The sequence below is a fragment of the Phaenicophaeus curvirostris genome, chromosome 17 (assembly GCF_032191515.1).
Source record: "Phaenicophaeus curvirostris isolate KB17595 chromosome 17, BPBGC_Pcur_1.0, whole genome shotgun sequence".
NCBI lineage: Eukaryota > Metazoa > Chordata > Aves > Cuculiformes > Cuculidae > Phaenicophaeus > Phaenicophaeus curvirostris.
In genome coordinates this window covers 10,063,193-10,076,626 of record NC_091408.1, presented here as the reverse complement: position 1 = coordinate 10,076,626, position 13,434 = coordinate 10,063,193, and the positions used below count along the sequence as shown (strand labels likewise).

General features: G+C 41.0%; 2 protein-coding genes across 6 annotated transcripts in view; both read right to left on the bottom strand.

Annotated features, from left to right (window-relative positions):
* Nucleotides 1-13,434, bottom strand: part of TANGO2 (transport and golgi organization 2 homolog) — a 167,728-nt gene that overhangs the window by 63,307 nt on the left and 90,987 nt on the right. The window lies entirely within an intron of this gene.
* ZDHHC8 (zinc finger DHHC-type palmitoyltransferase 8) overlaps nucleotides 1-13,434 on the bottom strand; it is a 130,887-nt gene that overhangs the window by 106,228 nt on the left and 11,225 nt on the right. Inside the window, exon 2 of one of the 5 annotated variants that reach the window (XM_069871085.1) lies at nucleotides 78-203. The exons of the other annotated variants lie outside the window; for them this stretch is intronic. Within the exon in view, the coding sequence (XP_069727186.1) occupies nucleotides 78-100 (23 nt within the window). The 5' untranslated portion in view covers nucleotides 101-203. The remainder of the gene's footprint in view (nucleotides 1-77; nucleotides 204-13,434) is intronic. 5 annotated transcript variants of the gene reach the window in all.

Genomic DNA, 13,434 nt, shown 5'->3' with positions numbered 1-13,434 from the left:
TGTACATTGAACTGATGTTTGAGCCAAATGAATGTCGACATTCAGCAGAAATACACATAAACTCTATTTATTCCTACCCTCCAATGTTGCTCTGTGCCATGAATAACCTCCCAGCCAAAACGTAAAGTATTTCCACTTCCAAAGCCTGGCAGTTTCCCTTTTGGATTGCCCACAAAGAAGTTCACACAATAAAATGAGCCTTTCTATATACCAGAGGAAGAAGAGAAATGTGAGCCCTCCCTTCAGCCATTCAACACAAGATTCGATGAAAAATCAGAACCATACAAACCAAGATAATTACTTTAAAATATTGAGGCACACTGTTACTCAATGGAAAAAGCCACACAATTCTTCGTATACTTGGTACAAGCTCAATATTATTCCAGGCCATGAAATTTTTATGCTACACATTTCTGGAATGAATTATTTTAGAAGCAGAAAGTTACCATTTTTTCCTCCAGGAAAGTGATGTTTCCTTTAGCTGAATCACTTTATGATTGCAATAAAACACTCCAGGGTGTGGTGACAAACTGTCTAATAATCACCACACCTACAAGTGAATGAAGTCAGTGTGTCCCAGCACAGATGAGGTGGGGCCAGATCGGACATCACCATCATATCCTGTTGTGAATTACTACTTAATGAAAAAAAAAAAAAAGGCATTTAAGGGGGCAGGGAGGGTTAAACAGTGCTGAACTTTAAAACCACTCTACATGTACAGGACACAACATGGAAGAAAAGGAAGCAGAGAGAAAGAATCATCTGCATGCCTGCACTTGCTTGTGAATGCAAAACGTTTCTCAAAAAATCCTTTTCTAAGTGTAGAATATGCAGACCTTTTCTTCCCTTTTCCTCCTCTTCCCATGTTAAGAGAGATTTAAATAACTTTTTGATTATATGATCCAACACTTACTGAGCTTTTACATTTCAACAAATAAATTACATTAGAGGGAGGAGAATAAACAGTAAACATGAGAAACTATAACGAAACCCCTGAAGACAAGGCAATGCTTAGTTTAGTTCCATTTGGCACTGGAGAACATCATGACATTGACCAAATCTAGTTCTGTTTTGGTGGGTTTTTTTTTTTTGCTGAAGCAAAGACCAAGCTCTTGACATGTTGGGAGACCAACTGCAATATCCCACTATTGGAAGCGTGGCTTGGCATCTTGCAGGGATATTGTGCTTCATTCTGAATATTTTCTTTCCAAGAAAAGAAAAGCAAATTTTGAAACCTTCAAAGTTGTTCCACGGTAGATCTGTCCTTCCCTAATTGTTCATCTATCTAGAGTTCAATCAATCACAATTTGAACTCTTCACCCATATTTATACAGAGAAAAGAAACACGATCCCTACAAGAGCAAGCATGATCCAAAACTCATGACTGTTTCACAACAGATACTCTTAGTCTAAGTTCTTTTTTCCAATATCATAACATTTTTCATATGTTTACACTCAAATCAATGTAAGAGTGTCAATTTTAAGTGTCAACTTTGAGGGGTTGCTGAGAGCAATAAGTATCTTTGAAAATAAATGGTCCAGACATTTCCTTCTGTCTTTTGGGGAATTAACAAGTTTTAATCACATGGTTACTGCTCACACAACTATGAGACATAGAGGCAACAGCCATTAGTAGATAAATCCACAATTCTCATAATGCAAACTGTTAAATATCAAACAGTTTAATTCCTTGTCCTCCAAAGCTCTTTTTTGCAACAGAATAAAGAAATTTTGATTATATTACCCCAGACTGGAACAGTAACCACTTTATCAGCAGCAAATCCTCTCATTCTATTTCTGTCCAACTTTCCCACTGCTGCCACCAACCCCTACTTGATTCCTGCAAGAAGAAAATACCTTTCTTAGTCATTTTTAAAAATCAGAATTTCATCAAAACCAAAATTTTACTTAATTTTTAACCTATGTAGCTTTCTCACATACATTACATGTTTTATTCTAAAAAACTTTCCGAAGCTCTTCATAAAACATGGTGAATTACTTTTAGGCAAGAAATTATTTATCCTTATCTCACAGTCCGAGAGGCATACAGCTTGCTAATCCTCAGTTAAAAATACTAGAGGGAAAAAAAAAAAGACATCTTAGAGTCTGTGCAGTAGGACTTTTAGGACACAATATCCTCCTTGTTTTATTGTGCTACAAAAGCATGGTGATTACTCCTTCCCCTCCTTCCATCAGGGACTGATTTATTTAGTTGATGAATAGCTTTGCACGCAAGAATTTGACATCCCAGTTATTTCTGTCTCACATAGTTGCTATGCTTGTAATTATTTCAAAGAATAATAATTACTTTCACCCGATCTATTTGGAGTTATAAAAGAAAAAAGATCAATTTTTGAACTCAAATCCATAAAACCACACCTTAAAGTCGTAAAGGATTGCAGAAGAGTCAAACTTGTGAAATATTAAACATTTGTGGAGAATGCAAGGAGGCCTAAGGTTTTGTTCTTAAAATAAGACTTAAATTTATGATATTACTTACTGCTTAATACATCATACAATCCCCTTTTTTAGAAGTGAGAGATAGAACCGTCCAAGTTAGTCTTGCAGACATGTGACCACAACAGACTGAAACCCATAATTCTATTTGTAAAAATAGGCTGTGTGCTAAGATTAATAGACTTTACTGTAACTCCTGGGGAAGCAAGCATTTTTCCTAATATTTCTGTAGGCAGTAACATCTCTTACTCACTCCAAGATCAGCTGCGATGATTTCAACAATAAAGAGGAAACAACTCAAATCAACCCAAGGCAACCCAAATGGCTTAATAACCTTTAAGATTTTTCACTTTATAGATATTAATCCAATATAGATAATATTGGATTTCTCACCTCCCTCAAACTAATAATCGAGTGAGAAGAAACAGCCCCAAGCCCAGTTCTTGTTTTGCAACTTGACACTGGGAGTTCACATTCATCGTCATATTTTTAAAGTATATTAAAGTGACAATGCTGGCACAAAGGCAAGTGCTTAGAAAATTGGACTGCTGGAATAAAACTGTCCATGAATCTTTAAAGTCAGTTGCATGTAACGAGAGGACCAAATTTAATCTCTTTATTGCCTGTATTCCCTAAAGGGTTGCTGCTACTTTCAGCATGCTTGCTGAGCAGGTAGCTGTTAAGCATTTCTTTTGATCATACCCAGTCAACGTGTGGCCTCGGGCCATATTTGCTGCATGCTATGCACATTCTGTACTCAATATAGAATTGTTCTCCTTCTGGGATGTTCTGTTATAATTAACTTCATATGAGTGCTTTGCTAACATTAGCATTTATCATTGTAGGAGTTGTTATAAGCTCTCCATCTTAGTCTGATTTGCAGATGGGAATCTAAAACTGCCGCATGTCCCCCCGAACCTGACTTCTCAAGGACCCTGGCACTTTGCAGTCAGTGAAAGCTGCAATGCAAATACAAACAAAAGCTGACAGCGCTTAGAGCTGGAAGTCCCAAGTATTACATTGCTTTCTCCTCAAACTCAAGACTGCAATTACTACAAGTAGATCCAAAACCAGATTACCCTGCTACTTTCAGGCTCTTTGCCTTCCCCCCGCCTTGCTCCCCAATTGCCCACCATAGGAGCACTAAGAAAACACATGAGGAAATCATAGAATCACCAGGCTGGAAGAGACCCAACAGATCATCAAGTCCAACCATTCCTATCAAACACTAAAACATGTCCTCAGCACCTTGTCCACCCGTCCCTTAAACCCCTCCAGTGAAGGTGACTCAACCCCCTCTCCGGGCAGCCTCTGCCAGTGCCCAATGACCCTTTCTATGAAATATTTTTTCCTAATGTTCAGCCTAAACCTCCCCTGGCGGAGCTTGAGGCCATTCCCTCTTGTCCTGTCCCCTGTCACTTGGGAGAAGAGCCCAGCTCCCTCCTCTCCACAACCTCCTTTCAGGTAGTTGTAGAGAGCAATGAGGTCTCCCCTCAGCCTCCTCTTCTCCAGGCTAAACACCCCCAGCTCTCTCAGCTGTTCCTCATAAGGCCTGTTCTCCAGCCCCCTCACCAGCTTTGTTGCTCTTCTCTGGACTCGCTCCAGAGCCTCAACATCCTTCTTGTGGTGAGGGGCCCAGAGCTGAACTCATTTCTGATGGTAACAAGATCCAAAGCCTGGGTGAAGAGGCACATATGAGACATGCCCTTGCTGCCCCGTGTCTCCTCCACAGTGTGCACGCAGTCCTGGAGGGTGAAGCATGAAGAGCATGTAGCACTCTGCCACTGAACACAAACCCCACTGCGCTTCACAGAGTTTGAAAAGCTTGGCCAAGTTTAGGAAGATGTTTGTGAAGACAGAGAAAAGCCTAGCACAAAAGCCTAGCAGTTATCCCATTTCAAGTCCCTCAGGTTTACTGAATATAGAATCACAAAGCTTGGAAAAGACCTCTAAGATCATATGCCCAACCGTATCCTCAAGAGCCACGTCTATGTGGTTTTTGAACTTGATATTTCAGATTGGCAAAACATGTTTTCTTAACATCATTCTGGTTTAGCCTAAGCACACACAAAGTCCCTCAGTGTGAAGTATACGTCTTCACCCAACTGGCTAGTGTCACAGAATTAAAAGCTAAGGTCTTATAACAGCAGTGTTGGGGATAATTACAATTAAGGCAGTTTGTCACTGCGATCCATAATTTAAATGACAAAATAGGGATTTCGTGCACAAGGGAGGTTCAGGGCACAGTTTGACAACTATTCTATGCTAACGCCAGTGGAAACCGCAGAGAGCAGTCAAACCCTCTTTGCCACATAGTGGGGAACCACGACTGGATGCAGCCCAGCATCACTTTGCCACAGGAAGGTTGGTGCTGGCACAGAGAAGGAATAAAGGGCCACGAGAGGGGAGAAGGTACAGCACCTTTCTCAGAAGCAGCACTAGGTAAGCCAGCTTCTGCCTAACATTAAACAAAGTCCAACAACTGTGGCAGCTTTTAGTATTTTCAGTCCTTGTTTCTATCTCCAACGTGCTCGCGTTGGTATCCATCTTACTGCTCGAAGTCTTGCTTTGCCATGTTTTAACTCTAGTCACATATTATCCAAAATTGGCCAGGAGAGATTAGAAAAGTCCTCATTTTATTTGCTCCATTTCTCTACTTTTAGAAACCTGTGACGCAGAAGTGAGGAAAGCAAGTTTAAGAGACAGGAAAGGCTGACTGAGGGCCTGAGAAGCACCTGCTTCTGAAAGTTCTTGCTTTTAACACGTTACAACGATTTTTTCATTACAGCAGTGCAAAGTCAGGCAGCTTTCTACTTCTAATGCAAGCCTTGATGTCAACATTGGAAGCTCCACTTTGGACAGGTGATCTGCCTTATTTTGACAAGGCAAAATACATTTAGAAGTGAAAAATAGTAAAAAGAGACATTAAATCATACCTTGGAGCTCCTCTCTCCCAGGTTTCTCACGCATTATGAATGTCAGAGGGAAGGGCTTTCTCTCTGAAAGCATCTATTTTAAAAGTAGTACGCAGACCAAACCGCGGCTTCCTACATCTCTAGTCATCCAGTTTCCAGACAAGCTTGGTGCATAAACGGAGGAATGAACAGCAGAAAATTCAAGTGCCACTTCATGCCTGGGCCCCAGCTGGAGCTCTGTATTCTGCTCCCCACGCCTGCGTGCCAGTCCCCAGCATCACAGCCCGAGGGCCTGTCACAAGAAGCTGCTTCGAAGGGGACACTGGCAACTGGTGAAGCCCTACCCAAACCAGCAAGCGAGGAGCCAAGGTCTTACAAAAATTGCAAGCCTTTTATTTTAATTAAAAACATACGATCGATGGTCACTCTTCTAGATGTAAATGGCATTGGCTTAATTGAAGCAGTTGGTGCTTTTCCTTCCACAGCAATCAATGAAAACCATTTTCACTCATTAACCTAACAGCATCCTGGCTCTGAAGAATTGAATATAACACTGAAGCACTGAGCAAACAAGGCAATACATAGGGGAGAAGAAAAAAGAACAAGTTTTCAATCCATGGAGAGCAATTATTTAATTTGAAGTCCTATTTGCTTTCCAAACAAGGCGCTTTTGAAAATAATGATAGGCCATAACATTTTTTTGCTGTTTTCAAAAGAACGCTTGGCACAAGAGCTTATCAAGGCCAAGTGCTTACTCCCTTTCACCGCAAAGCAGATAGAAGAACAAACTTCCAGGCATGAAACAGCATTTTTCATTAAGAACATAACTTCTTGAGGATGTGCACGTTCAAATTTTGTCACTAGAACATCCAAGTCACACAATACACACTAGCGGCTGAAGAAACCGCACATTACAACACTGAAATCCCCGGTCCTGGTCTCCATCCACACTAGCACCCACTCAAGAAGATTAGTTCACACAGCCAGAAGAGTGAGACTGGTAATCACTGTAGTGCAGTTTATCACTTTAGTGTTCTCTGTTATATTACAGATGCAAACAAATAGGCCAAATATTAAAACAATTCTGTACTGTTTTGTAGACATTTTACTGTTCATAGAAGGACCAGTGATGCAGCCTCACCACTGTAACGAGATCTCTTCTTTGTCTGAAATATCATGACAACACCAGTCCTCTGCATTATTAGCTTGTTCAAGACTTCACAGTTCTTTCAGGACGATATAAAGAAATATATCGGTTCCACTAGAATTCCAAATCCTCCCTTGCACTACCTTAAATCAATCCAATTGCTTGTACAGAGAAAGAACTGAAGTCAACAACAGATGCACGAGAGTCACTTAATTTTTTTAATGCGTTTTAAAATAGCTAATACAGGATAGGCTTTTTATACAGCTTGGCACATGTGTAAAAACATTTAAGCCTCAGGATCTGAATTTTGATTAGCCTCTTCTTTTGGACTTCTGACACAGTCCACCTGTCTCTGATCACTCTGGATCATATTTCTCCCCAGAAACAAACCAGGATGCAATGGGATAAGCTCTCCCTGTTGCTGCCCAAGGACTCCTGAAAGGTCCCTCAAGCATCATTCCTGAGGAGCAAAATCTCCCTGCCAGCCTCCTGAGCACCTTTCTGAAATTGCCAATGCCAAACAAAGAGCCAGAACAGTGACTGAAGCGCCCAGATTCACCTCAGCTCTCACTCCTCCTCCCTCCTACGCAGGTCAGCCCTACAAGCCAGAAAAAAACAAACGGTGTGAGGAACAGCACTGCTTGCCAGCTCATTAAAAGAGCACAGATTAAATACCCAATGGCTCACAGTCCCTTTTTCCAAAAAAAAGCGTTCATTTGGGCCTCTCCTGATGAAGCAAAGAGCACTGAAGCGAACAGCAAGGACAGTACAGTGCATCCCAGGATGAGACAGCAGCCTTGGGCATTGCCAGGTGCTCAAAACGAGCCAGATGCCTGAAGTGGAACTTGGTACACAAGGGTCATGCTTGGCTGCTTCTGGAAGCTGCAATTTCTGCTTATCAAAGAATAAGCTGAAGGTGCCTATGAGTCACCTCTATACAACACTATCATGCTTTTCAGCAGGTGATGCACGCTGCCCAGCCATCTGGCTGTGCTGTGGAGAAGCTACTGCTCTCTAAGGATTTCAGCAAGTAAGAAGGGCAGTAAGGAGTACATTAAGGAAGATGAGCCCTTTGCACTGTACAGCTCACCACTGCAAAGCCCCACCAGACTGTTAGAGGCAACTAGCACGCACACATAAGGACATCCCCTCCCCAAAAAGCACAACTACTTAACCAATCTTCAACCTGCTAATAAAAAACCAGCAATGTTCTTCAAAAGCAAAGGATGAGTTTGCTCCAGGAGGATTTTTTGTGCTTTGCTAACATGTTACTGAATGAGCCAACTAGAGTCACTACATCCAATTTGGGCTTCAAATATTCAATATATTCCTGGCAACAACTCTCCTACGTACTGAAAGAGCTACTACTCCAGCAGATATTAGTTCCAGTTGCAATTCAAAAAGAGTAGTTCATTAAAGTGCTGTCTTGGTATGATAATAGTGTTTTCAAAAACCTGTAAATCATTTTAAATGCCTACATCCTGTTCAGAAGGATTTAACTACTACTCATATTAAGCAGAGCTGGCCAAAACACTGATAGAAAAGTTATTCTACACCCCACATCAATTCTCCGGCCAGCCTTAAGAGTTCATTACTAATATCAGCTTTTTAACTGCATGGGATTTAAAAGTAGACATTAGATAGGCACTGTTCAGAGGTACACTGCAAAACCATTGCCATTCAGTTCTTTCCAACATGCTCTGAAGTGGAATTCTCCATTCTCCATCTGCGCAAGCTGCAACACCAGCAAACTATGAATTGCAATAAAGCTCTTGCAGTGGGTTTTTATATTTGGAGCAAGAGAAGAGGATGCCAGCTTTTCAGTATCATCTGATTTCCGGGAGAAACTGCTGACAAGTCCAATGGTCTGAGCATGGAGCGAAAAGGGACAGTGAGCACCAAACCCTTGCAAGCCATAGAATCATAGAATCACCAGGTTGGAAGAGACCCACCGGATCATCAAGTCCAACCATTCCTATCAAACACTAAACCATGAAGTAAGCCAGTCTTTTAAACTATTTGGGGACTGCCTGACTTCAAGCTGCAAGTTTGACCCAAACAACTCCAGTCTTGCGCATTAAAATTATCTATTCAATATTCACCATATTTTTTGTGTTTCAGAACAAATTTCTATTTAATTTTAGGCTTCGATTTCTTTCTCCCTGCTGTGGAAGATATTTCTATCCAAAAGTATAGTTTCCAAAACTGTCTTCCAGTTAATGAAGTAATTGTACATCAGGCAAAGTGCACTTCCTTTTGGAAAAGGAGAAATATTTTGAATAAGAGACTAAACCCATGGCATTAAAGTGGGTAGAAAGCCTGTCAGCATGCTGAAGAGCAGCGTATACCTCACTTAAATTTGCTCCAGGCACTCACAGCAGAGTTATAATGCCAGTCCATGCAAATAACACTATTTTCATATACTTGGGTTTCTTGCACCTAAAACATTAACCAGATTTCAAAGTTGACCTGGAATTAGTGCTTCACAGGTAGAGTGCAAATTAAAATGGGCAACAGCTTAAATACAGATGACCTAATACGATTAGTGATGTTCACAACACAGACCACGTGCTGACAAACTAACTACTGCAGAAGTAAGTGAATGCTGCAGTAACGGGGATCCCTATGTAGCTGAGGAATCATCACTGCTCAAGCTCTTCTTAGCTTAGGTGGCATTAAACAGGCAGTTTCTTATGGCATTAACTGTAAGTGCAAGCCAGTCTGACATAAATACATATTCAGGGAGCATCAGCTTTTTCTAGCCAGCCATGAGGCACTGGAATCTTAGAGAGGAGCCTCAGCTCGTGAGCCTGTGCTATAAACATATTTCCAGCAGTCTGGATACTCTACCAAAATAAACAGAGGCATTGAAAGCAGTTCTCCTATACTTTTAAAGGGGCCCAGGAAAGATAGTCAACTAGGTTTACACCCAGCGTATGTTTTCTAATTATACAAAGAAGCAATGTGAGAACTCCTCTATATTAAGATGAAACAACAGATTTCATGAGCAGATGAACAAATGTCTCCCCTGGGTATGCATCCAGCGACCTTGTGTAGCATCAGCCCCACCCTAACAATCACTGCTCACACTCTTCACAACTTTTTCCTTTGAAAGTTGTCTCTGTATACGTATGTATCAAAGTCTCCTCTACATCCTCTTTCAGAATACTATCTTATAACCCTGAAGAAACTTCTCTTTCAGTTTCCCTTCATGTTTCCCTATCAGGCAAACCAGGGAAATCACACCCAAAACCTGGCCAAACAGTTTTCCAAGATGGAAACCTGGATATCTATCTAGATGCAACTGTTGAATTTACATAAAAGCTATTCCCAAAAGGGAGCAATGATTCACGGCTTCTTTCCCATGCTCAGACACTGAATTTCTTTAATCATCTTAAAGGTTTCAGTGCCCTTGTTGAACTTCACAGAAATGGGTAATGGATTTAAAAGTTCAGCATGGAAGAAATGGACAGATGAACAAACAGAATAGCCTCATTTCTTTAGGAAGCCAGGCTAAGATCAGTAAAAGTTTTAGCCATAATGTCATAACAAGCTTCCTCTACTTTCCTGAATGATACGCTGTTCGTGAAGAAGTAGGTATTTTCAGCAGGTACTTATGCATGCAAAGTGAGTCTGGCTATAGGCACTAGTCAGGTTTAAAAATGTAGTAGTGAGTGAAGGCAAACCCCCTGGAGCTTAGGAGCTCTAAGTAATATCCACTTACCTCTGCATACCTTCAGCACTGGAAAACAGCTGAATCATTATCACTAAACAGACGCTCAGAACAAGCCTGGCAACTCCTTTCTCCGTCCAATGCTTAGTGTTTCTTGATATCAGAGTGAGCAGAGAGGGCTCTGCTGGAGCTGATCTCCACGCCGCAGGCTGTGCAGCAGGTGGGTATTTTCTGAAGGAACTGGGGCTGGTGGAGAGGAGCCCACAAGGAGCAGGTCTGACAGAAACCAAAGCCTGGGAGAGCCCACGCTGGAACAAATGTCTGCGCTGGAACAAATGTGTGAGGATGAGGGAGCAACAGAGAAGGACTGTCACAGACTGACCACATTCCTCATCCCTTTGTGCCACTTGGGGGCAGGAAGAGGTAGAAATATTGTGAATAAAGAAATGGACTTGAGCTTGCAAAAAAAAGGGGGAAATTGGAGAGAGGACGTTTTACTTTTTTTCTTTGCTTCTCGCCATCCAAATCTATTTTAATTGACAGTAAATTAATTTTCCTCAAGTTGAGTTTGTTTTGTCCGTGACGGCAATTGGTAAGTAATCTCCCTAGCTTTATCTCAGCCCACGAGCTCTTTCATCCAATCTTCTCCCCCATCCCATTGAGGGGAGGAGTGTGAGAGTGGGTGGCCACCCAGTAGCCAACCAAGGTGAACTCTGTGGATAGGGTAAAGGGAGAGCCTTGAATGGGAATTCAAGGTCCTAGACAGGACTGTAACCAGTACGGAGTCCTAACAACAGGCAAGCCTGCTTTATAGTGATGGCCCCACCAGCTGGTACAATCTACCTGCATGGAATACAATCTACCTGCATGGAATACATCCAAAATCTGAGGCCATAAACTGGCAACTCTGTAGGAATCGTTATAACATGAAACAGAAGTAAGGGTGCATTTAAAACTGCTGTCATCACCAGCGCTGATCCTTCAGGTTTCCATCCTGATGTTCACTACTCTTGCAATGAAGTATTGAAGGAATGGATGGAGTAGGGACAGGTCTCACAAAGCACTGAGGAAGCAGTAGTTTGAAAAAAGGAGAAGATGCTGCTTAAAAAAAAAAAAAGGAAAAAGATGATTCCACCCAAAGATAGCCAGTCAGATTTTATTAGTCCTGACTGTACTTGCAGGATCTACAAAAGACTATGGACCACTGTACTTCCTCATGTAACTGTTGCCAATCATCTTTTTCAGCTGGAGACATCACACAGAAAGCGGTCTACAGAAAAACATTTTTTTAAAAAAAAGGGTAGGGGGAAAAAGTCTACTTGTTTGCTTTAAATTAATTAAGATACTGGACTTTAAAAGAATTCGGAGACAAGAGATAAGGATGTGAGGAGGAGGGGGAAAAAATGAAAGAAAAAAGGGCAAACCCCCACAATTTGCTTTGAAGACTATTTATAGTGTGTTTTAAATTGCTGTTAACCATAAAATGAACAAAAGTAACTGAAAAAAAATATTGCCGTATCTAAGCACCATGTTCCTGTGATAATATGGAACAGCATCATATGCTGCAATAAAATGTTTAGGCTGATAATTCTTGTCTTTTTGGCACTCGACTGACACACTTCAAAAAATGTTAATTACAAGAAGAAAAAATAATCAAATCAACACCACCAATTGGATAGACTTGTGCCCTACAAACAGTCTCTTCTGACCACTAATTTGTGGAGCTGGGGCTCAGCCAACTTCCAATGAATATGTGGAGAGTTTCCAACAAACTGTCATCACAGCAGGATGCAGCTCTTGACAGGGTGATCATACGTGGCAAGTGAAGTGACGCCAGACTGTCACCAAACAACTCTGGTTTATTGTGCCTGAATCTTCCTTTAGGGGTCATCCAAAAATGAAGATTGTAAGTTTATTTCTAGATACACTTTTCTAACATAATGCACCTAAAACCTTGTCGTATCTGCATGGAAACATGCTTTTTGGATTATTGTCACCTTGTGGGAGAATGACAAAGAACACTGGACTAGCAGTAGCTCTAGAACATAAATATTATTAATATTTTTTATATTTATAAATAAAATAGACCATGACGAGAAACCTGAACTCTCCCCTTAGGGATTCTGATTTTTTTTTCCTTCTGTTTTCTCTAGCTCGAAATAACGACTTTTAGAATTCAAATACATGACTGCATTTTAAATGTGCCTAGTGCAGCAGTCATTCTGGGTTCATTTACCAATTATATTTTTAGGAGGCTATTTTCAAGCTATAGTTAAATAAACACAAAAAGAAAGCTATTCTGCATGTAGAACACTAGTAAAAATTTGGAAATTCAGTGTAGATCTGTTACTGACTTTTGACAGTTTCTGCTTTCTGAACACCGACCCAGACAAGGCCACTACAGAACAGAGTGAAAACCAGTAGTGAGTTAGTCTAAACCTCCCTTGATGTACCTTCCCTTCAGAATATCACAGCTAAAGTCAGGGAAGTGATTGCTGAGTGTTTTTAGATTCTTGCAGAAAAAAATAAAATCCTGTCTGTGTTAATTAACTATCTCAATATAACTGTTAACCCTTCTATTTAAAAAAACCCCACAAACCCAACAATACACCATTCCTTGCTCTGAAGAAACATCTTCCAAATGAAGAGGCCAAACTGAGACCAAAAGAGAGAATGTATATTAAAACTTTAAGTTTTCTAACTCAAGAATTGGCAGGACTTGCATGCCCAGGGGAATCGATCCCTCATCAGACATGCAGGCATCCACCCATGCATAGTCTGCTCTTCTGGAGACACATCACAACATACACGATGGCAGAAGCAGCCCAGCAGAGAGGTATTTCTAAGGAGAACCAAGAAGAAAACTGGCAAGAAGAGGCACTTTTTAATGCCAAATGGATAGTACACTCAAAATAGCTTTTTCTCATTTCTAATGCAGTTTAAGCAACAAAAATAAAGAACGCCACTCAGAAAGATGCAAACAAAAGCAGGAAGTATATTCAGCACATAAATGCAGGATCCAGTGCATTGCTCCATGAAACAGGTCTGTCATGTTCAGATGAAGACAACATAACTGGGAAATTGCTAGATATCTCCTTCCCTGCTGACCAGCTCCAACTCTGCCTACTTTCCTGGATTCAGTAAATTCACAGACCAAGAATTCACAAGTTCTTGGTGTGGAAGAAGATGGGAATGTTCATCAGCCTCATCGGAGAGGATGCCGAATGTGTGTAAGTAACAAT